General features: G+C 37.7%; 1 protein-coding gene across 3 annotated transcripts in view; it reads left to right on the forward strand.

Moving 5' to 3' along the window:
* The window catches only part of KIF6 (kinesin family member 6), a 155,761-nt gene that overhangs the window by 103,193 nt on the left and 30,821 nt on the right, over nt 1–21,747 (forward strand). For all 3 annotated transcript variants that reach the window (XM_033055553.1, XM_033055554.1, XM_033055556.1), the window contains one exon: nt 21,603–21,653. In XM_033055553.1, coding sequence (XP_032911444.1) covers nt 21,603–21,653 — 51 coding nt within the window. The remainder of the gene's footprint in view (nt 1–21,602; nt 21,654–21,747) is intronic.

A 21,747-nucleotide genomic window follows, 5' to 3' on the forward strand; every position in this document is an offset into this window, starting at 1 on the left:
CAGGTATGCAGAAAGCCTCAACCATGTTGGCAATGTGTTCTCAAGCCACAGCACAGCTGATGTTCTGGAGTAGATCCAGAAGCGGAGATATCAGGTGCTGAGCCCTGTTGCAGTTTTCTGGACACTTGGTTATTTTTGTAAGACATGACACTGAAATTCACCTCTCCTCTTTCAGTAGGTTAATTTGCCTCTGTCAGGCTGGCCAAAACATAAGTGTCAGTACAGAACCTCTTCATGGATAGTCACAGATTGACCCATGCAAGAAGAATTTCAATATCTACCTTGCAACTATGGGTCTCTGCAGTTTCTACATAAACTCAACTGTAGTCAAGTATGCTTTTTTACTGTGGCAAACTTGGAAAAGCAAGTTAAACATACTGTGGAGGACTCTTTTTCCTCTGCTGCCATCTTGAAGTCTACATTGTCCTGTATTCCTTCTGTCTTCATCTATGTTATACCCAAGAAATTCCTTAGCCTAAATAAGGTGTGGCCAAAAGGCAACCCTGACTTTCAAGCTTCTTTCTTCTACGGAAGTTGAAATGAATTTTAGAGCAGGAACAGTGAACGCCAGCAATAAGGAGCTACATACAGGCACATCTTTCTCAGTATCTGGGGTTGCAACTGTGCTCCTTGAAGACAGGAGCCTAGCAGCCACCCCAAATGCACCTTTTACCTGGGGGGAGCAAATGTTTGGAGAGTATTGAGACAGTAAAAGATGCAGTGGGACACAGGTCAGTCCTGAAGGTACCACTTGAAGTGTCACACCAGGACAAGACTTGTGTGATCTCTAAGTCCCTTAAGATTTGAGTCTCTCAGAAATAATGTAACAATGCAATGTAGACATCATCTCTCAAGACTCTGTTTCCATGGATTGCTGCAAAATGTAGAAGAATCCCTTGGTTTGGACTGAATTGCTGTGGGTTTTTCCTCAGTAAGTTAGGCAAAACTGATAGCTGTAGTGCAGTAGAGTATGGATTTAGCTGCAATTAAAAACATCTGTTTAAAACTTGCTTTTGGTTAAGTTCTTCAGTGTTAAGAGTGAAACAGTGAAGTGTATCTGGGAAACATGAGCGATACAACAACAGCATATATAAACTAAGAAAACAAACTGATCCCTTGAACAAAGCGAGCAGCCATGTAACAAATCAGTAGTGTAGCACTGAACTTGACAATGCTTACTTGCCTCCTGTAGAAACTTGTAATATGTTGTAGACTACATGAATGTTGAAAACGTCTTTTAAGAATGAAGCTAGAAATGCCTCCAAAGTTCTAAGAAAAATTGCACAAAGCGCATTTTGATCTTTTTTTGGTGTATAAGTGTAGCTACAAGTAAAGCGTTTTCAAATTAAAAATTAATTTCCTTGTTCTCTTTTTTAATTATTTTGGTATCAAAACGGGCAAATAGTATTTTCATTGAGTTTTTACTCCAGTTCTACTGTATAAGCAAAAAATTATATTCATGTTGTATCCATTTATGACTATCTATATCCTGATTGATGCAGATTATTAAGATGCAGCTACTTTTTGGATTGTTTTTATACACTGATGTCTGAGGCTTAAAAGCAATCATATTGTAAATTCCCTTCTTCAATTATTTCTCTGTAACACCCTTCATCATTTGAAAATTAGCACCCTAGCTAATATTACATTTTATTCATCTCTCCTTTCATCCTATCCAGCCTTGTTTAGAACGTTATTTGTTTATGTATCTACCTATAAGCACCTCCTAAGAAGTATTAAAATTTTGTATTCAGTTCAGCTTAGTCAATTACACTACCTTATGCAGTTTAACAACCTGATACATGTTTTTTAAGTTAAGTCTGTTTCATCATAGCAATCATACTCAGAAGATCATTAAAGATGCTAAGTAAGTTTACTAACCTGCCAAATTTTTACTTAAAATGTGGTATGAGAAATAAGAATCATCTGTGGACTCCAACTAGATCTTTAATTTATTTTTATTGTTGTTTTGGTTTCCTTAAGCATTCCTAGCTGCCTTGTTGTGCACAATCAAGAACAGATCCCATCAACATCAGTTTCCATTATTTCTAAGTTACTCTTAATAGTATAAAACTATGCACCACAGAGGCCATAATAATCCATTTCATGCAGTCTGATTATATTTTGAGATAGTGAGAGCAGCATCTGGCTGTAACTTCTATGTCATAAATACCCTTTCATTCTGACTTTGGAAGTATTAGTGTTTTGCAGTGAAAAGTAGACACAATACTCCAACCCCTTTTCAATTACACAAGCATTTCAAAATCATCATGAAATTAGGGCTGTAAAAAGAAATTTGCAGTAGGATTTTCTTGGGAGGCTTTTGTAGATGTTACTGCTTGCACAAAAAGATTGAGATGTAAGGTGTCTAGATATAAGGTGGATTTCAAGTGGAATATCTATAATATCAGAAATGAGACATTGCGACCAGCATGCCTCTTTCTACTACACCTGATAGTCCTGGATTCTGTCTCCTCTTATGTTTAACAGCAGTACAGGCTTGGTTTTTTCTTTTTTATGAAAAATAATATGTCTTAGATTTGTCATTATGCTTACTTTTCACAGTGACCTCCTAGAAGTAAAGATGAATTTTATTGAGGATGAAAATTGTCTTTTTCTGATATTTGGAGGGAAAAAAAATAGAAGAAGAAAAAGAGGGAAGTGTTTCTAAGTCAAGGTCATTTTAGTGATACTGCTGCATTATCACACTAAACTCTGTATATGCACAAATAAAAAAAGGAGCAGAGGGCTTTGGTGCAAACACTGAGGGGCAATTCTTTTTGCAAGTCAATATTGCATAAATACACCATAAAAAGCAGAGAAATGGTATAGATTTTGAACATGTAGATATGTCTGGATTTGTTTGAGTGAACTATTCAGAATTGTTTACATATGACTGGAGAATGTACCCAAGCACTGAGCTTTAAAAGACAAATACAAAAAAAAACAACATGAGTGAAACTGGAAAAAAATAACTGAGAGGTCAGGAAATAATGAGAACTCTGTAACCAGCGTAGGAGAAGTGGAAAGTGGGCCAGCACTGACACGAAGTACTTTTTTGCCTTTCTAGTCCAACATTAAGAACTTTCAAAGTGTATATTTTGCTAGCTAAAAAAAAAAAAAAAAGGTTTCTTTTCTTGGTGAAAAAATGTGGTGTGTGGTTGCATGTGTTTTGTATTGTATCATTTTCAGAGAGTTAGGGTCTCTAACAAGAACAGTAGATCCTTTTGGTATTACAGAAGAAGACAGTAAAGGAAATTTGATGCTGAAGCTTAAGATTTTATTTCAGAATAGTGAAGAAAATTTCTCATTGCAAAAATTTGAGTGATTGTGCCTATCCCAGTAAGGTGAGTCAACTTCAGCTGACAATTCAGCAGCTCTCTCATATCCCTTCCTCAAAAGAATAGGGGGGTAAAGTAGGAAGAAAAAGGGTATGTGTTAAGATAAAGATGAGGACATGACTTACCAACTACCAGGTGAAACAGACTGAAGTCAGAGAAAATTAGTTTAATTTATTGTGAATTAAAATAGAGCTGCATGGTGAGAAGCAAAGACAAACCTCTGAAATAAAAACTTCTTCCCTTTTTAGGGCTAGCAAGGGTTTTTTGGGTGTTTTTTCTAGGATGCTGCTATCAGCAAGGTGGTTTTACACTATTACTACAAACATTCTGTGTCAAAGTTCTGTGACAGTAAGGACTACTCTACATCTGAACAAACTGTAAAGCATTAAATAACAAAAAAGAATCAACTGTTACTAAATTAATCAAAGAGTGAGTCAGGGCAATTACAACTTCTATTTTCAGTGTAAATTAAAATGATATATTCATTCAGAATTTCTCCACCAAAAAAAGTTTCCTATATGCAAGAATGTGCTGTGTGTTAGAAGCATTTAGAAGTAGTAAAGATTTCCAGTTCACTCCTATAAATGTCTGACTATTTCGGGTTATTTTTACCACTATTAGATTTAGTTTTTTCCTAGAGGAAAAAAAGCATACTATATGGTATTTAATGCCCAGAGGGAAGCAGCTGTTGTTTTTAGTCTGTCCAGAAATCAGCTAACATTATGATTGAAGCTGGGAGAGGAAGGGCAAACTCATGTGGGAGTAATAACTGTGTGAGGAAACAGGCACTCTCGGAATGAAAAAGTGTAGGTGGGTGGATTATGTGCACATGATGTTGATGGTGCATCTATACCCACAGGAATGCTGAGCTGTTGCACTGCTCTGCCTCATTTCAGGCTTTGATTTTTTGTGCTCAAGATCATAGAATACCAAAGCTAATTATAATCTTTAGTGACGGCAGGTTCTAGTATTGCAAAGCAAAGTTATTGAAGAGCCCTCATTTAATTTGATTGCAAGTTATTCGCATAATATTCATATGTATCACAGTTAATGGCATACTACACTGAAATGGTGAGGATGGAAGAGACAGAGGACAGGACATATCAGTGCTCAAAGATAATATTGATTCTGATTCACTAACTTGTATGTCATGCTGTTATATCTGTGAATGCACAGGAGATATTAAACCTACTCCAAACCTAATTAATATAAACCCAGAATTTTTATTCACATTTGTCTCCTTGTGCAAAATTCTACATATGTATGCAAAAAAAAATCAGTCTTGTTGCTGTCACTCTCCTTCCCCATGTAGATGAGCCAAGCAGAACTACTTTAAACTCCAAAGTAAGAATATTTTATGCAGGGGTTTTTTTACACCTACACAACTTTATGAAGGGAACTGATGGCAGCATTTTTTGCACAAAGAGAAGAAATAAAATAGATTGAGGGTTTTGTAGACAGAGATGGTCTGAGAGTACTGTATCATCTATGATATACATCTACATTGTAGCTTCATATGAGGGCAATAAGTTACTTGGAAAAAGAAGGATCAGCTAGTTAAGAACTAGAATCCCAAGGCTGATACTAGGAATGCTATGCATATTTTAAGCCATGATTATATGAGCTGAAAGAATTGAGGGAAGTCATGCATGAGCAAATAGCATTTTTAAAACTTTTGCTGAAGAAGTATCTGTACTTTGGAAAGATGGAATTTCTCTGTTAAGGAAAAGGTCCATGCTTTACATGGAACTTAGATGAAAAAGCTGTGATGATTTGCTAGATGAAAACGAAAGCCACCAAAATGAATGCACTGCTTTATTAAATCTCAACAGTATTGGTAGTATTAGCTATTTCTTTACAGTAATGTAAATGTTCTGAGTTACAGACATTAACTTACTGGACATTGTTTCAGCCATGAATGAAGTGAGGATAAAATAAGAGAGAAATTGCTGTGCTTTGAAATGCATTCAATTCTTTAGTGGAATATTCTGAGATATTTATTCTTTTATGGAAAGAAACATTGTGACTTCCTAGTTGCTGACTTAATTCACCATTCTAGTGTAATTCCAGAAACTATCAAGTACTTACAAAAACTTATATGTGCTCAGCAAATTTTACTGGAAATGACTAGTGTATAAGAAAAATGGCAAGATTTGGTTTAAAAAGGGATTGAGAAACTTCAAGAAGAAAGGTTACATTCCACAAAAAGTACGGTTCAATTGAGATGCAAACAACTCAATAAATAAATTAATTCTGAATGCAGATTTAATGAGCAGATAACTCAATAATGTCATTTTATAGTATTTCATTCTTCAGGTAGCTTGTATTCTCAGCAGAGACCTTTAAAATCCATGGAACTTGAAATCTTGAAATCCTTACAAAGGAAAAGCTCTTGCTGAGGTCACTTTGAGTTCTACTTGTGTATGGAGTGAAAAGAAGATTCTGCAAAGATGTCCACATTTTTCTTTATTGTTCTATTGGTTGATCAAAGGCAACAAGCATTAGTTATAGAATCATAGAATCATTGAATGGTTTGGATTGGAAAAGACCTTAGCAGTCATCCAGTTCCAACCCTCCTGCCATGGGCAGGGTCACCTTCCACTTGAACAGGTTGCTCTGAGCCCAGTCCCATCCAGTATATATGGGGATTTGGTGCAGCACATACCGTGCTGCTCATTCTCTATCAAATTCGCTGTGTGTGCCTTCTCCAAAGCCTGTTCAGTGTCAGGCTGCATGCATGTTGCATGTACTGTGATTTATGTGTCCAACATCCCTAGCTGGATTGCTCAGTACCTGAGAAATTCCAGATGAACAGCCTGATCAGTGGTCTAGTAGAAGCTGAAACAGTAGTTTATTATAAGAAGTAGGAGATTTGACAAGAACACATCAACATAGACTGGAAGCTCCCTACGCAAAAACGCCTGCTTCACCACTTCTGTCCTGCGCTGGGATATATGCAAAATTAAAGTCTCAATACACATAGTTTCCACTGATTTCTTTCCTCCTGGAATGTTGCCGGTATGTTGCAGATGTCCTCCGTCACTTAACAGAGTCAGTCTTGATATCAGGAGATAAGTTGTATCAGAAAATAGTACACAAACATTATTTCTTTCATACTTCATCTCAGGTGTGTAACTATGCTGCTTACTCCTGAGGGATGTCGCTTGTGCCTAATATAACAGAGCACATTTGCTCTGCAAAACCTGCAGCCATCTGTGAGAAAAACAGGAGAGAAAACAGGCCATAGGGACAAACAGTCCCCCAGATGTAATTTCCCAGCTGGGATGTTATTCAATGTGGCCCAGTGCCTAGAAGCCCCAGTCTGTTTCTGATCTGCAGGTCAGTTTCAAAGCAGTTTTGTAATAAATGAGGCATGTTTATGTGTCCACCAAAAATAGCAGTAGCTGTTAAAGCCGAAGCCATTCAGCATGGCTGACACAGTCTTCAGTCTCTTTCTCCTTAATTTCTTGGCCCAATTGTTTGGCAACTTAATGCTGAAAAAACAAAGTTCCTATGTGTGTTTGTTTTGGATAAATATCTAAGCATAGTGCCATTATGACGGCAGTTTTGGAATCTATTTTTTTTAATGTTACATTTTGATTTTTGGAAGCAAGGAATTGAAAACACAGAAAAAGAGCTGAGTTTTTAAAGATTTTATTTTCTTAGCTACTTTGTCACCATCTGCAGTTTCTTCTTTGTTAGAAATGTAATTTGCTTTGCAGGGTGCTGCATCTTATTTTTCAGTTTGGTTACAAATCCTTCAGTTTTAACGTATTTCCTTCTTTCTGTGATGAAATATAGCTTGCTTTCATCCTGATTCTGTTCAGGTTCTTTTTCTACCACCTCTGGCACGATTTCCTGGCCTAGTTAACCAGGGCTCTGTAGTCCATGATCTATACTGGTGTAGTCTTTCACAGTGTCTTCTGGAAGATCTCTCTCAAGCTGCTGTAAGGTAGAATAGATGTCATGAGTTTCACACATGCCTGGCAGGTAACTACTACATGGTAGCTGGTTACTATCCTCTTGGGGCAGACACAATGCTGTGATGCACATTTCCACAAGCTATTTTCTTGTCCTTCGAGGACCCAATTGGATCATAATATAAAGCAGAATGATGGGAATGTATTTTTCTTTCTTGCTAGCACTTCAGTGAAAGGTTCATGTTAATGATTGTTTGTTTGCTTTTTCACAGTGTTCATAGTGAGAGTAATCAATTAACTACCTTGTTTATAATCAACAGATCATATTTTGATTCACTTGAAAATTTTTTTAGAATCTCAAAAGTCTCTGCCAAGTGAGCAAAGCTTAAACTGCCTTGAAGTAGTGCAGTTATGTTTGCTGAGTATAGTTCTAAACCTATGACTAGGTAATTTATAATACAATAATACATTTAGCTGAATTAAGAGTCCCCAGAGAGCTGATAGTAAGATGTGCAAATAAGGGGGAAAACCAGACAAAAACTATAAAGTCTATTTAAAAAACCTGTAAAGTGTCACCGTCGTTTTCTGAAAACAGTAGAGAAAGTCTGTCTTTGTTGTATTTATGGTAGGCATTGTACATGTTATAGGTCCTAACCCTAAGCAGAGCAGGAAAAATCAGCGTTTTCCAAAGGTGAGGATCAAGACACGAGGGAGGTGCCAAAAATGGAGATGTGAGGGAGCAATGTTAGGGTAATGCCATGCTCCCCTTGGCATGCCGATTGTAGTTGCAGTGTCCCTGGAGCTCTGGGTTTTGTGGTTTTTTCAAGCCTAACCCTAAGCAAAACAGAAAAATCAGAATTTTTCCAGGTGAATTTCCATCTTGTGGGTGCTGCCATGGTGTGAAGGGAACAATGTTGGGGTTGGCATGCCTTTTCTAGTTGCAATGTCATAGACTTCAAGGCTCTGTGTTTTTCTCAATACTGACTGTAAGCATAACCCTAACCCTAAGCACAGCAGCAAAAGCAACTTCTTTTCAAGGTGCCCAGGACATAAATTGCACCAAGAAGAAGGCTGTGGAGGGAGAAATCTTTGGGACGTGGGCTGTTCCATTTTCTGAATACAATGCTCCAAAACCTACCAAAATGATATCCACTAAAACCTGAGGGAACAAAGTCAAAAGAAGCGGCAGGAGATGAAATTCATTAAAAGCAATGGAAAAAAATTTAAAACAAAGAGAAAACAGTAAAATGGCATGGGGTGCATAAAGGGCAGAGAGAAAAAGCCAAACCCTGCTGAATTGATCCTCATTGAAATCACAAGAATTCTTTATTTCAGAAAAGGAAATGAATTTTTGATAACAGAAAAGAAAGGATTGCAAAGACTCTGGAAAAGAGATATGATCCAATAAAATGAAAAGAAAAAAAAATTGGAAATGGAGTGACTACAAGCAAATTGATAAGCATGAAATGAACTGCAGTGAAAAGGACCAAAACTTGCCAAAATTATTCTTACTGAAATCCCAAAATCAAGAAATGAAGTCAAAGGAAAAGACAGAAGTAGAGATGGCTAAAATTAAATGCCTAATGGAAAAAAAATCTTCACTGATGGGAAAGCAATAAAAATGCATGGGATACCATGAAGTACAGAAATAGGCAGAACCTTCCTAAGCTAATTCTTCATTAAAAATGCAAGATTTAATTTCCTTACACCTCCTTTTCAGGAAAATTTTCTTCCAGGAAAAGAAATCAATTTCTCTGCAAACATTTCAATTCAATCTCAATCATGGCTCCCTGATGTTGGGATTTCAGTAAGGTCAATTTAGGCAAGTTTTGTTCTTATTTCACTGCACTTCATGGCATCTCATGCCATTGGGTTGTTTTCCCTTTGTTTATTTTTTTTTTAATTAGGCAGGATATTTCATCAATATCCTCTCTTGTATTTCATTTAGGTTTGTTCCCTGATTTTGGGATTTCTGTAGGGTTAATTTTGGCAAGTTTTGGTCCTTTTCACTGCACCTCATTTCACTGCAGAAAGGAATTGAAATCTTGAAAACAGAGAAGAAATTGTAACCAACACTCTGGAAAGGAGATATAATCAAAGGCATTTTGTTTTTTAAGCCTTACCCTGATTTTGGCAGAAAAATCAGCAGTTTTGTGGGCACAGATACCCAGCACATGAGTATTTTATAGGGTAAGGTGTGGAAGATGCAATGCTGGAGGCAGTGCCATGCTCCCCTCGGCACGCCTTTTCCTGTGCAGATCTCTGGACTTTTAAGTTTTCTCTACCCCAAACCTAAGCCTAACCCTGAGGAGAACAGTAAAATAGAGATTATTGTGAGGCTGAGATGTCCAGCAGGTGGGTGGTACAGGCTTTCTCCCTTCAGAGGTACACCTAGGGTTAAGGCACCTGTGCCAGAGCTGTCTGTCCTGCTGCTGCTGTTGCACAGTCATGCTTTGCCCATTTTCAGAAAAGAGAGAAGGACACATGTCATTGCCCTATCTTCACCATTCCTTAGCTGGTGTAGGATTTTTCTATGATCTGGTAGAAATGAGACTGGCAAGAGAACCACGCAGTTCTAGTAGCCTTGTTGCAGCCTTTTTCTGCTCCTCCTTATAAGAAGAGGATACCATCTTTGGTAATATAAAGTAGTCGCTGCAGCAGCACTCAGCAAACTTATTTCAGAGGGTAGAAGTCTTTTGGCTTCAGGGGGCAATGCATATGTTAATGGCAATGCTAAATATTGTCCATTGTTTCAGAGCCACATGCATATGTTTGTTTTTACTTTCAAACAATAGGCAATGCCCCAGGGTTACAGTGCATATGCTGAATGGGTCCTCAGAATGAGAAAACATGATTTGTCAAATGACTTATTCAGAAAATACCAAACTGAATGAACTCATTTGAACAGCTCTATCATGCTCCCCTGGTGTGCTATTCTTTAAACAGAAGAACCTTATTAGTGTAACAGTCACTCCAGGCCCAAGATGTTAATGTTTTCTTTGGCTCTGAGTTAGAATGTACATATGTAGGAAACATTTTCATTTTCTAATTATTACAAATGATGTTCTGTTCTTTACAAACAGAACTATATTCAGGGGAAAAAATTATGCTCAGGAAGAAACCAAGTAAACATTTTTTACTTAAGGCTTCACTAGAATAACTAAAACAAATTGACTAGGCTCATTGGATTTAATCAAGTCATGGCTATAAACTTGGAAAAATAGTCAGTAACAGAATTTCTGCTTGTAAGATGTCTTTTGACTGAAAATAGATAGTCATTGCTAGATTGCTACACTACATTTAGCTGTTTTATTAGACCATAGTATGTTCTTATGTCAATCTATTCAATTTGATCTTTTAGAGAAAAAATGCCAGGTAATAGTTGATGCTATATTATGAGGTGTGCATGTTAAATCATATAATCTTTTGTACAAAAAGTTTTTCTTGATCATAGAATCACAGAATATACTGACTTGGAAGGGATCCATCAGGATTATTGAGTCCAACTCCTGGCCCTGTGCAAGACAACCCCAAGACTGACACCTGTCCCTGAGAGCAATGTCCAAAGGCTTCTTAAACTCTGTGAGGTTTGATGCTGTGATCACTTCCCTGGAAAGCCTGTTCCAGAGCCCAACCACCCTCTGGGTGAAGAACTTTGTCCTGATATCCAACCTAAACTTCTCCAATACTGTGCCTGATGCTCCCAGGCTTGCTTGGCTCTCCTACTGCCAGGGCACTGCTGACTCATGTTCAAGTTGCCATAGACCAAGACCCAAGGTCCCTTTCTGCAGCACTGCTCTCCAGCCTCTCATTCCCTACTATATACAGAAAGCAATACTGGTTTGCTCACCCCAGGTGCAGAATCTGGCAGTTTCCCCTGTTGAACTTCATTTAAGGGTAATGGCCCATCTCCCCATGCAGAGGTCTCTCTGCCAGGTCTCTCTGCCCTTGAGGGAGTCAACAGCTCCTCCCAATTTAGTGTCATCAGTAAACTTAGTATTCCCGCAAGTCCTACATCCAAGTCATCTATGTCTTTCATATTGGATGGCCAGAGATTTTAACAGTGAAAAATCAAAGCTTCCAATTTTAGAGAAGTAGACCTCAGTTTATTCAGAGTAGTGTCCAAGAGTGATATTCCTTCCTGAACACAGAAATAGAAATTTGTTTTTCATAATATCTCATGGTTCATTTACACATCTAAATAGCATTCATGCAGACTTGTAGCGTAGGCATACAGACATGCACATACTAAAAGACAATAGCTCTTTTTTGCTAATCGAACTAGTTCCTAAATTATGTGATGTCGCTATAACTGGTTATGAATGTTGCAGAAGGAATGCAATCAACAGCAAATAGCTGTAATATGAAGATTTTGTCACGCACTTTATTTAAGATTACTCTGAGCTGATTGCATCATTGTACCAGTTATGTATAATCATGTTGTGTTTTAAATTGCCGAGCAATCTAAGAAGCAGACTTAGGCTTATCCACACCAGTGAATATATGCTGTATCTTCACAGAAAGCTAATTCAGATATTACTGGGTTGCTAGTATGTGTCTGACACTCAAAGAGTCACTTTTCAAAGGTTTGGTACATATATTATAGGTAAATATTCATTAAAACACATGTCATACATTCATTCATACTCTGACTTGTTTCCATCACCCTGAAGTGTTTCTATACATGGCCTCAAAACATGGTAGCATATCTAATCAACTTCAGCATAGTATTTTTTTAAATTTATTTTATTTTTAATTTTGTGTCATATCTGTCAGATTCTTAACATCAGTCAGTCTCATCTGACCAGAAGTTACACAGCAGTATGTGCTCAAAGCCAGGACTATTCCTTGGGTAAGAGCAAAATTTTAAGTTTCTGAAATTGAAGCATATAGTGAGCCCTGGAACTCTATGTTTAATTTTATGTTGAACAGCTCTGGCCAGAAGAAATGTCACAAAATGAAAACTGGACATCAAATTGTTGCATAGAAATTACAAAGCTGTGTAGGCAGTATGGTAACAGAAAATAGCCATGTTCATCTGAAGCTTGAATATAACCACTCTCTGCTTAAGATATTTACTGAGACCAGTGTATTACTACCAGAATACTTGTTGGGGGTAAAATCGTTAGGTTTTGACTTCACTTGTTTGTGCTCTTAAGAACCCTTTATTTATTTTTCATCCTTCATAAATTTGCATATTTGAAAATGTGAAAAGGATAGGAACTGTATACAAAGCTATTTCTCAGACTGTTTTCCTTATTCTTTCTCTTCGCAATAATTTCTGAGAAACAGTCAAGAGATAAGCAGCATTTGGTCATATGAGCATCCAGAGCATTAAATTCACAGATTATGGCTCCTTATCTATATGGCATTGCTTTTCAGTCATGCTTTCTGGACCAGCTTAATATTTAATTCATGAACAAATAGATGTGATAAACAACGGAACAACAGTTTCCAGATGTGCATCATTTCTGTTTCTATTCTAGCATATGAAAATAGATAAACAGAATATTTGTTCACTTTGGACAATACCTAAAATAGCCCTCTGTTATCTAAGGTATAGCTTAAGTGAAATTTAGGTGCCCAAATTCAGGAGAGCTATCCAGTAAAAACAAAACCAAATAAATCCCCCCCCAAAAACTGTTCACTTTATTTCCTGAATGCAACAAACTGCCATTGCTCCAGCACATACAGAAGTACTAGTTTGTTGGCTGAGCTGCCTATCCCTGATCCCTGGACATAATGTGTACTTCTGCTGAAGTCCCTTGGAATGTGCTTGCTGCTATATATCCATGCTTGGCTAAAAATGCCTGGTGAGAAAAATAAGTAGTGACAGCCAATCTTGTGATAGAAAAAGAAAGGTCCAAGCATTTGTAAATTCAGAAAGCATCCAGGTTCTGTTTTCCTATTTCAAGGAGATGCTGAGCTGCAGTCCAGAGCCCTTAGTGTTTTATGTTGGTTATCCTACATGTTCCAGTGTTGAGTATCTGGATTTTTAGAAAAAGTGGTGAAGTGTACCTTTGGGAACATTTCAACAATTAAGACCTATGTAGTCTGCAACAGTCTACTTAGAGAAGATAGAAGTCTAGAATTATGTCAGCAGGAAAATAAACTCCATTTCTCTATAGTTTTACTGTTTAACCCTATCAAAGTTGGTGGGTTTTTTTTTTCTTTTTGTTTTTTGCTTTCTTTGGTTTTTAGCAGCCAGAACTTCTGAAAGGTTGCCGGGGAGAAAAAAAAAAAAAAAAGGTGGGATCTGGGATAAAGGATGTTGTGGAAATGCAGGCCAAACAGTAAACAGTTACAGGAATGTCCTTCAGTCAGAAAGTGTAAGTCATCATCTTGTGAAGGAAAAAATGTAATCTGGCCATAATCAACAAGAACATGAAGAAAAAGGGGAGGAGACTTAATATGGAGGTTAAAAGTAAATGCATAGAAATAGGTGAAGAGTGGAGAGGAACTGTACATTGAGTAGCTCAGTGAACCACAAGATGATTGAGTTCAATGTTTAACCAATCACCATCTCTTCAACTAGACCATAGCACTAAGTGCCGTGTTCAACTGTTTCTTGAATGCCCCCAGGGATGGTGACTCCACCACCTCTCTGGACATTCCATCCCAGTGCCTGAACTCCCTTTCAGTAAAGAAATTCTTCCTGAGAAGTCAAGTAATTGCCATTCTATAGCAGTGACTGGCAGAGATTGTTATCTTGTAAGCTTTCTGTCTGTAAATTTGATCATGCTTGAAGGTATTAATGTGTCAATAAAACCTGTTATTGTCTCAACTGAGTATGGCAAGGAAGGGAACATGCCCCAGACAGATATTTTAAATAGTACTCTCAAAATGTACATTATCCTCCATCACAGTAAAATATTTCCATTTGGATCTGTGATATTTAAATTCCAAGGAAAAAGATTATGTTGGGAAAACTGTGTATTTCCATGTGTACTTGGTAATGTGCTGAGCTTAGGCTATGGTTTGCAACTATGAATTTGTGAAAGCCAGGGTTGTGCTTGAAATTCTAAAACTGTTGTCCTTCCTGGGAGCTCCAACTGATGAACTTTATTAAATCCCATCAGCTTCCTTGCTCCTAATGGTCTGGCCCATCTCTTTACTTGCCGTTCCTTTCTCCAATTTTTTCTTCCCAGCTGGCAAAAGAGAGTGTTTACTTGTATTTCAGGCATTGTAGTTGAGTTGATGATAGTGTCTCAGCTTAAATTGCTGGTATGTTTGTGCTGATGTGCCAAATTCTGCTGCTAGAGCAGCCAGAACGTGGGCAGACATTTCCTTCTACATCCTCTGCTGTGGGGCAGTGACCTTTGACAGCAAACTTTGGGATGGAGGGAAGGGAGAGGGAAGAGGAGAAAGGAGAGGCAGTAAAATCTTAACCCACTGCTGAAAGCAGAAATTTGCTGCAACAGGTTATACTCTATAGTATGTTACCTGAGGTATTGTCATCATGTATTTTTAATGCTTATGAGGGCCGTATTTCATACCTAGAAAAACACATGTGCATCAGAGAGGCCCTGAGTATTGCAACAATGTGTTTTCCTCCCTGGTGCCACCAAGGGCTCTCGGAAAATGAGAAGCTATCAAATTACATGGGAATTTGGCCAACCATGTATTCCAAAACAAAGCATTTCCATCAGACATAGTTTACTAATGTAGACTACTTTGTCTCTGCACATTGTCCTAATAAAGCCAACTGACATGTTTTTGCCATTGGAGAAGGACAGTTTGAAAAGAAAATTCAGAATTTGTCCTAAATATTTCTCTAGGTCAGAGAAAGGCTGAATGGTTTATTTGCTCTTAGTGCTGCAGGATTTTACATTAGAACAAAATATTTTCTTTTATTCCTTGACTTTTCTTGTCAGATACTTTTTATCATAGACTGTGTTCTCATACAATTCCATCAGCAAATGTAAAAAAATGTTCTGAAACATCTGGTAAGATTTCCTATAACTATCTTTATTTGATCTTTTCAGTTTGAGATATTGTTCCATTTGAATATTTGCACTTGGGTTCAATGTCTCCTACTTTCAGGAATACTTTGTAACTCTAACATCAAACTCAGTTAAAAATATATCTGTACAAGGCTTATGGAAGTTATGTGACTGCTCCCTTCTTTGTCTGTGAGTGATTATTTGTTGAACATTCATCTTTAATTTCTGCTCATTCAGCAGGACTTTTTATTGATTCAAGTGGAAGTATGCAACTTCATGACTCAGATTTAATAGTTCCAGAGTCTTGAGTTGGTCTTCATAGTTGGGTGATAGCTGAGTCCACCATCAAATATAGGGGCATTACATTACAAACAAAGCCCCCATTTATTTCCTGTCATGGCTTAAGCCCAGCTGGGAAAAAAGCACCACACAGCCACTTTCTTGCTCCCTTCTGGTGGGACTGGGGAAAGAATCAGAAAACTAGAAGTAAGAAAACTCATAGGTTGCTATAAAGATAGTTTAATGAGTAAAGCAAAATCTATGTGTGCAAGTGAAGCAGAATAAGGAATTCCTTCACTCCCTATTGTCAGCCAGGTCTTCAACCATCTCCAGACAAGCAGGATTCCTTCATTCCTAGTAGTAACTTAGGAAGACAAATACCATCACTTCAAATGCCTCTGCTTTATTCTTGTTCCCCCTAGCCTTTTTTAACTAGACACGATGCCACATGTTGTGGAATATCCCTTTGGCCCACTGGGCTCTGTCCCAGCTGTGCTCCATCACAGCTTCTTGTGCACCCCCAGCGTATTGACTGGTGTGGTAGTGTGAGAAACAGGAGATAAAAATCAACATCTAATACCATATAGCATGATTATGGACCCAAAATCCCTGTGAGAGTGAATTTCAGGAATCAGATGCCCTGGATGCATAAAAGGATATTCTGCTAGATATTTCGTGTAACACATAAAATGATTTAGCAATGAAGAAAGTGAAACATTCAGCATCCTATTTGAGGTGTGAAGGTTTCAGGATCTCCATGATGAAAGGATATATTAAGATAAACGCAGGCTTGGAAAATGTAAAATAATAGAAAAATACTAAAAAATAACAATAGATGAGAAGTCATTGACAAAGGCTTTAGCCTGTCAGTTCTTGAGTTAGCGGTCTTTGAAATCTTATAATAGTATTACATTGAGGATTTAATAAGGCATAAGAGAAGTTTTAAAACCTGTAATGTGGACCCAAACAAAACAAAAAAACTTTTTACAATTAGTGGGTCTTTTTAATTGTAACATATTCGCTTTTGTGTTGTCCTGAAGTATATGCTTCAGGACAAAACATTCCTTGTCTACAATACATTGGAAGATAATTTCAGATCCTTGAAACAGTCTGGAACAACACAAAGACAAGAAGTTGAAGGACAGCCATATTATTCAAGTTATGTATTCTGTCATATTTAGTCACCATATGAGATACTTTCCTCTGCTTTGCATCACTCTTAATTAGATTTCTCTATTCCATTTTGTCTCCTACATCTCCCTCCTTGCTTTTGTCTCCTGTCACAAATCTGAAGTTCTGTATTACCAGCTCATCTCTTTTCCATACCTACATATCTCCAGAAATGAGGCCAAAACCAACAGATTTATCACAGCCGTAATGACAGCTGGCTGCATGCTGAGTGAATTCTTAAATTCCACAAAACTACTTCTCTTGCCAAAACATGTGGAGTTGCAGCAGTCAACATTTTATTGGGACCGTTATCTCCAGATGAAGAATGACTCTGCTGGAAAAAATTATTTGGTATCAGCTATAGATCTATTTTTAGCTTCTTGTTTGGTGAAACTTCAGAAAATATAATTAGCCGTATGCTGAGAGATGTTCTTCATGTCTTAAATTTAATTTTTGCAAACCACATTTAAGCACTACCTCATCCACAACTTTACACTCGGATTTAGAAGACATGGTGGGGTTTTTTATGTGAATGTGATTCTTCATAGTTCTTTCGGTATATATTTGTGTTTATGAAGATTGTAGAACTGGCAGTACTTAAAACTGAAATCTTCCTTTTGTTTATATGGGAAGATTTGTGCAGGCAACGGTACTGGAATCATCCCCTACTTCTGTCACTTATGAACTTCAAGCCTAGCACTGGGGCAATGGTGTTCTCAGAAGAAGAAAAGTAGAGCAGGTCAGAAACATTCATTCTCCCCCACAAGTATTTATAGTAAAAACAAAACAAGATTACTTTAATCAAAAACATACATGGAAGATCTTAAGGGTTTGTCAAAAATAAGAGCTTCTAAGTGAAAACAATTTTTTTCCCAAATGAAACCTAAACAAACTGTCAAATTTCAGATTGGATTAAAACAAATTGAAAGATTAAATCATATCTGGCTGGCTAAGTCTTGGTATGGAATTATAGTCAGGTGCCTTATGATTACACCATGTCCCCCAAATCAGAACTCATGTTTGGCCTACTTTTCCCAAAATACAATTTCAGTTTCTCTTCAGCAAGTTTCCTGGGAAATGAAGTTCAGTTTCTGCTGCCCTGAAAAAGCAGTTTGGACTATGTGAATTGGATAAATATCACCTTTCTATTTCTGTTTAAAGAAGAAAAAGAAAACTCTTTTGCTAGAAGAATAGTAAGACTGGAGTTTTATTTTTCTAGCTGATGGAGTTTGATTCCTCTCTGATTGCAGGTGGTCTGATTCAAATTTCTTGTTCTTTCACAAAGCTGCCAAATAGAAGTTTTCTTGCAACATCATGGTCCATGGATGGAGAAGAAGTGTAACAAAGGCTAGAATGAAGGGAGAGAGGAACATTTGGGACAGTTTCACACTTTCCGAATGGACTGACAAAGCTCACAATACAAGTAGAGCTTCTGCAGCCTCTGTGGGTTCTATCCCAGCTGTGCTCAGAGTAAACCCTATGTCATTGAAAGTCAAGCCTCTTGGCTATAATCATTCAAATATGCTTGCACATGTTTGTATTGATGGCAATCTGTTGTCTGTTTGCTTGATCTCATTGACTTGTTTGGCCTGCTTTTTCAGTTGACCTCATTGCCACTTGAGATGCAAAACATTTAGATTGCTGATTATCTGTTTCTAGCAAGGTTAAAAAGGGAGATATAACACCAGTTATTGCCAAGATTGAGAACTGCATGTCACCCTTATTTTCAGGTGGCTCTTGATGAAAAGCCTATTGTCCCTACTGGAACCGTTTTTTTCAAATGACAGTAGCAGTTGCCTTTTGCAGCTCACAAGGCTTAAGAGAATTTCTGAGCCCTTATACAAAGATAAAAGTATAGATTGTTTCTGAGGTACTGTTGTAACCCAATACCCTACTGTTTTAAGAATGGTATGTCCCTTTAACCCTGTAGCCCCTGCAAGACCAATGGACTGACCCCTGCGATGGGATTGGCCTGAAGCCAAGGCTGACCCCTCCCCTTTCCTGACCCTTAAAAACCTGAGCCCTCCACTGGAACTCTCTCTTTATCCTCATCTCCCACTGTGACCACATGGAAGCCTAAGAATAAAACAGAATATCAACCCTGGGATAAGAGCCTCTAATATCTCGTCTGTTCTACATGAAACAGCACCCCAGGCCAGCTCTGCAGGATATTTGAGGTACAGGGCCAGGTCCACAGAGTGCTGTTTCAGTTAGCGCCCGGTCCGTGGAGCTAGCAGAGAGGCAGGCTCATCACTACAAGCCTGAACTGCCTTTCAAATTCATAATTCTGGGAAAACTACCACACTTACACCGTTTGATATTCCAGTGGATCGAGGGGCAGAGAGATTCGCTCTTAATCATAGAGTGGGTCTTCCTCTCCCACCAAAGATCCAAAACCATCACAAAGCCACAAGAACTCATAGCTCAGCTGATTCATAAGGCAAGGATGAGACTGCAGAGCTGGCCTGGGGTGCTGTTTCATGTAGAACAGACGAGATATTAGAGGCTCTTATCCCAGGGTTGATATTCTGTTTTATTCTTAGGCTTCCATGTGGTCACAGTGGGAGATGAGGATAAAGAGAGAGTTCCAATGGAGGGCTCAGGTTTTTAAGGGTCAGGAAAGGGGAGGGGTCAGCCTTGGCTTCAGGCCAATCCCATCGCAGGGGTCAGTCCATTGGTCTTGCAGGGGCTACAGGGTTAAAGGGACATACCATTCTTAAAACAGTAGGGTATTGGGTTACAACAAGGTACCTCTGTTAATGCTAATCCATTGAGATGAGTTTCAAGATTTACTACAGATTTTTTCATGGCTGTCTCATGGCTCAATATTGAGTGAGTAACATCACACTGTATGAAACAGTGTGACAGAATACAAGAAGCAAAAACAAGAGCAGCAAAAAGCAATTTGAGAAAAAAGTAGCATGTTTAATCACATTTAATAGAGTATTGAAATCAACTGAGTTGTTTTATAGAACTTTCAAAGCACAAATAGCATGAATGTTGCTCATTCGCATGGGTTTTTATCAATAAAACTTAGTAATCAAGGGTGTTTTTTCTATAGTTCAAGGAATCAACTTGTTTAATTGAATGTGGTTTTTTGGTCGAGTCTTAGTACAGCTGAGATGGAGGACTTATTTGTTTTTATAGCAGGGTTAGATGAAGTTAGCTATTTCACTCAACCTGTTTCTCAGTATCTGAAGAGTTTTCCTAATTTTACAGATTACATTTCCTAATTTTGCAGGTACCTTTAATTACTGAAAAATTCATTGGTTTAATTAAAAATAATTAAAAATAATTAAAAATAATTAAAAATAATAAAACTTCCTCTGCAGAAAAATACAACTCTATTTTATAGACAAAGAGTAGGTAAGGTGTCTTATTTTGTTTGTTTTCTATAAACATTCAAAACAACAAAATTTGATTGTTACGCTGTAATGTATTGCAAATAATACATTTCCTACAATGCTACTAATTACTTAACAATTATCCTCATAACTTCCAAAGAAATTCAATTTGTTGTGGTCTTTTGTGCTCATAGAACAATCTAATTCTCATGACCTGTGAATTTAATTATTTTTTTTTTATATTCTCTGGTTAAGCCTTTACCAACTTTTAATGACTAATTTTCCTCTGATTAGCTCACTCTGTAAGATTTCACTTGTAAGCATAATGATATTTTTAATTCCAAAGGCACATTAATATGGTATACATAATCATAGGTCTGGGGGGAAAAAAAAGTGAATCCATAATGGATTTTTTTTTTCTTTCCCTGGTATCCAGATTTACAGTTTAGTAAATATTATAAACAGATTTCTGCTTAGAAATTATTCTAATTTGAAAATTCGAGAGGCATAATCCCATCCTCTTTCTGAATACATTTACTGCTGAAATTCCATATTTAGGTTTATGTTTTTCCATTATTGGTTCCATTAATGTCATTGAATAGCATATGGTAATATAATTTTTGTTTGGAATAATTGGGAAACTGACCCATTGTCGTAGATCAGGTAGGAAATTGATAAAGTGAGTTATATGGGGCATGGGAATCTAACTAGGAATACTGAGATAATGGAATTGGTTAATTTTTGATTGAAAACCAATGACATCTGCACAGCGAGTCCTGTTGAGTAGTTGCCATGATTTAGGAATGTTACTGCCCATCTCAGTGCCCCCACCAAGACTCTCCAAACCACACTCTGCTGTCTCTCACTGCCCCATCCTCCCCTCCCCTTCCCAGCCATGGTGGGATGGAGAGAATTATTGGAGGTAAGAAAGGCAAAGATAAGAGATTGAGAAAAAACCTCCCCAGTATTAGACAATATAGGATGTCTCCCTCTGCAATGTTTACTTGACCCTTCTCCTGAGAAGAGTGCCCCTTTCCCTTGCCCCCAGGAATGATGTGAGGTAGTACAAAATAACCTCACGGTCCCTTCCCAGCTACCGGAAAGATTAACTCCAGTCAGAACCAGGACAGTAGCTCTAGTACATGGGATATTTAAAACTGAGCAGGACAGACAGGAAAAAATGGATTTTGGGGAATTAGTTTTTCACTGGCAAAGGGGTGGATTAGTGACCTAGTACCTCATAAGCACCTTTAAGTCTGTTTGAACAAATACTTGGGATTCCATATGTCCTCTGGTCCCATTTGGACGACTTCTTTTGTATCTAGCAGTAGGAGATCATTATCCTGTGAAAGTGCTTGATGGTAAATGCTTAATTTTCAGTCTTTCTTATTGGACAGTTAAATCTCAGTATATGTAGAGTCACATTGTACCTAATTGCCTACTTGCAGTAGAAAGAACTCAGAAATCAACTTGTCCCACGGATCACAAAAAAACCCTAAAATTGGCCAGCAGCAGAGAGAGTTTCAAATGGTAGGAAATAGGCAATGACTTCATTGATTTTTGACATTTTGAATTCTAATTATTTGCATTTTGTGTCTTTTACAGACCATCTGAAAGGAAAGATAATCCAGAGGCAGATTCAGAGAGCAGCTCTAGGTAAGAGCATGACATTTCAGACACGATACAACAGGGACAGCAAGCTCTCTCCCAGCACTGAACCTGCTTGGGAGGCAGACCGTATTTTCTGTGA

Source organism: Catharus ustulatus, chromosome 3 (genome assembly GCF_009819885.2).
Source record: "Catharus ustulatus isolate bCatUst1 chromosome 3, bCatUst1.pri.v2, whole genome shotgun sequence".
In the NCBI taxonomy this organism is placed as follows: Eukaryota; Metazoa; Chordata; class Aves; order Passeriformes; family Turdidae; genus Catharus; species Catharus ustulatus.